Genomic DNA, 843 nt, shown 5'->3' on the forward strand with positions numbered 1-843 from the left:
TCTTCAGTTTATCAACAGTATCATAATGCTCTGGTCGCACTTTCCTGATGCTCTCACGGGTAAGCTAGTATTTTTGTGGCAGTTCATCACTTGGGTGAGCAACTATAGCTGTGGAGAACTAGTGGCTCTTTTCTGGGTCACTCACACTCATACTGGTACTTTCATCACTAGAAGAGAAAGTTCCACCTCCATCTGTATCCATATTCTGGTGACCTTCCTCTGAGTCTGACTGCTCACCAAAGTCAAATGAGCCAACTGGCTCACTCAGCTCTTTCTCTTTTTCTGCATCTTGTCTCATTTTTGCCTGCGTTCCATTGTTTTCATCCATTTGAGATCAACAAGGTCTTCACAATACATCTTTCTCTGGGTTCTCTGATCTTGTAGAAAGTCCTACTCCATGTCGGTCATTCTCATCCCATGTTTCTGTTCCAGCTTCTTGCGTATTACAGAGTCCTGGCAGAAGATACCAAAGACCTCCTGTGCATGATTTTTGAAGGTTTCTGCTCTCTTGACAACACTGTGGTTTTGTCTCTGTTTCCATGTCTGAACCAGAGTCACAAAGTCTCCATAGAGCTTCAGAATGTGTTTCTCTATGTGTCTGGTGTGGATGGTGTAGAGGCTGGAAAAGAGCCAGTGTTCCTGAATAAGTTCTGCAAGTAGCTGAGCTGCTTCATTATTGGAGCGATAAGCCTGACCAGTTCGGGTAAGTTTCCGCAAATACAGTATGTTCTGTATGACATCTCTTCCTGTTGCAAACACCCGATGTGGAAATTCTCCCTTCTCCACATAGTCCACACTACAAAGTATCTTCCTAGAATGTGATCTTGTTCTGTCAGTAGCCAT

The 843-nt window shown here is 43.8% G+C and overlaps 1 protein-coding gene across 1 annotated transcript; it reads right to left on the reverse strand.

Moving 5' to 3' along the window:
- Window positions 1-390: 390 nt before the first annotated feature.
- Window positions 391-843, reverse strand: LOC145397852 (uncharacterized). The gene has a single exon (XM_080270889.1). The coding sequence runs from the start codon at window positions 841-843 to the stop codon at window positions 391-393; it is 453 nt and encodes a 150-aa protein (XP_080127015.1).

Source organism: Coenobita brevimanus, chromosome 43 (genome assembly GCF_032717465.1).
Source record: "Coenobita brevimanus isolate Jiangsu-jjx chromosome 43, ASM3271746v2, whole genome shotgun sequence".
Classification (NCBI taxonomy): Eukaryota; Metazoa; Arthropoda; class Malacostraca; order Decapoda; family Coenobitidae; genus Coenobita; species Coenobita brevimanus.

What these genes read in the sequence shown, in the direction of transcription:
- LOC145397852 (XM_080270889.1), bottom strand. Translation starts at nt 843, where the DNA reads ATGGCTACTGACAGAACAAGATCACATTCTAGGAAGATACTTTGTAGT.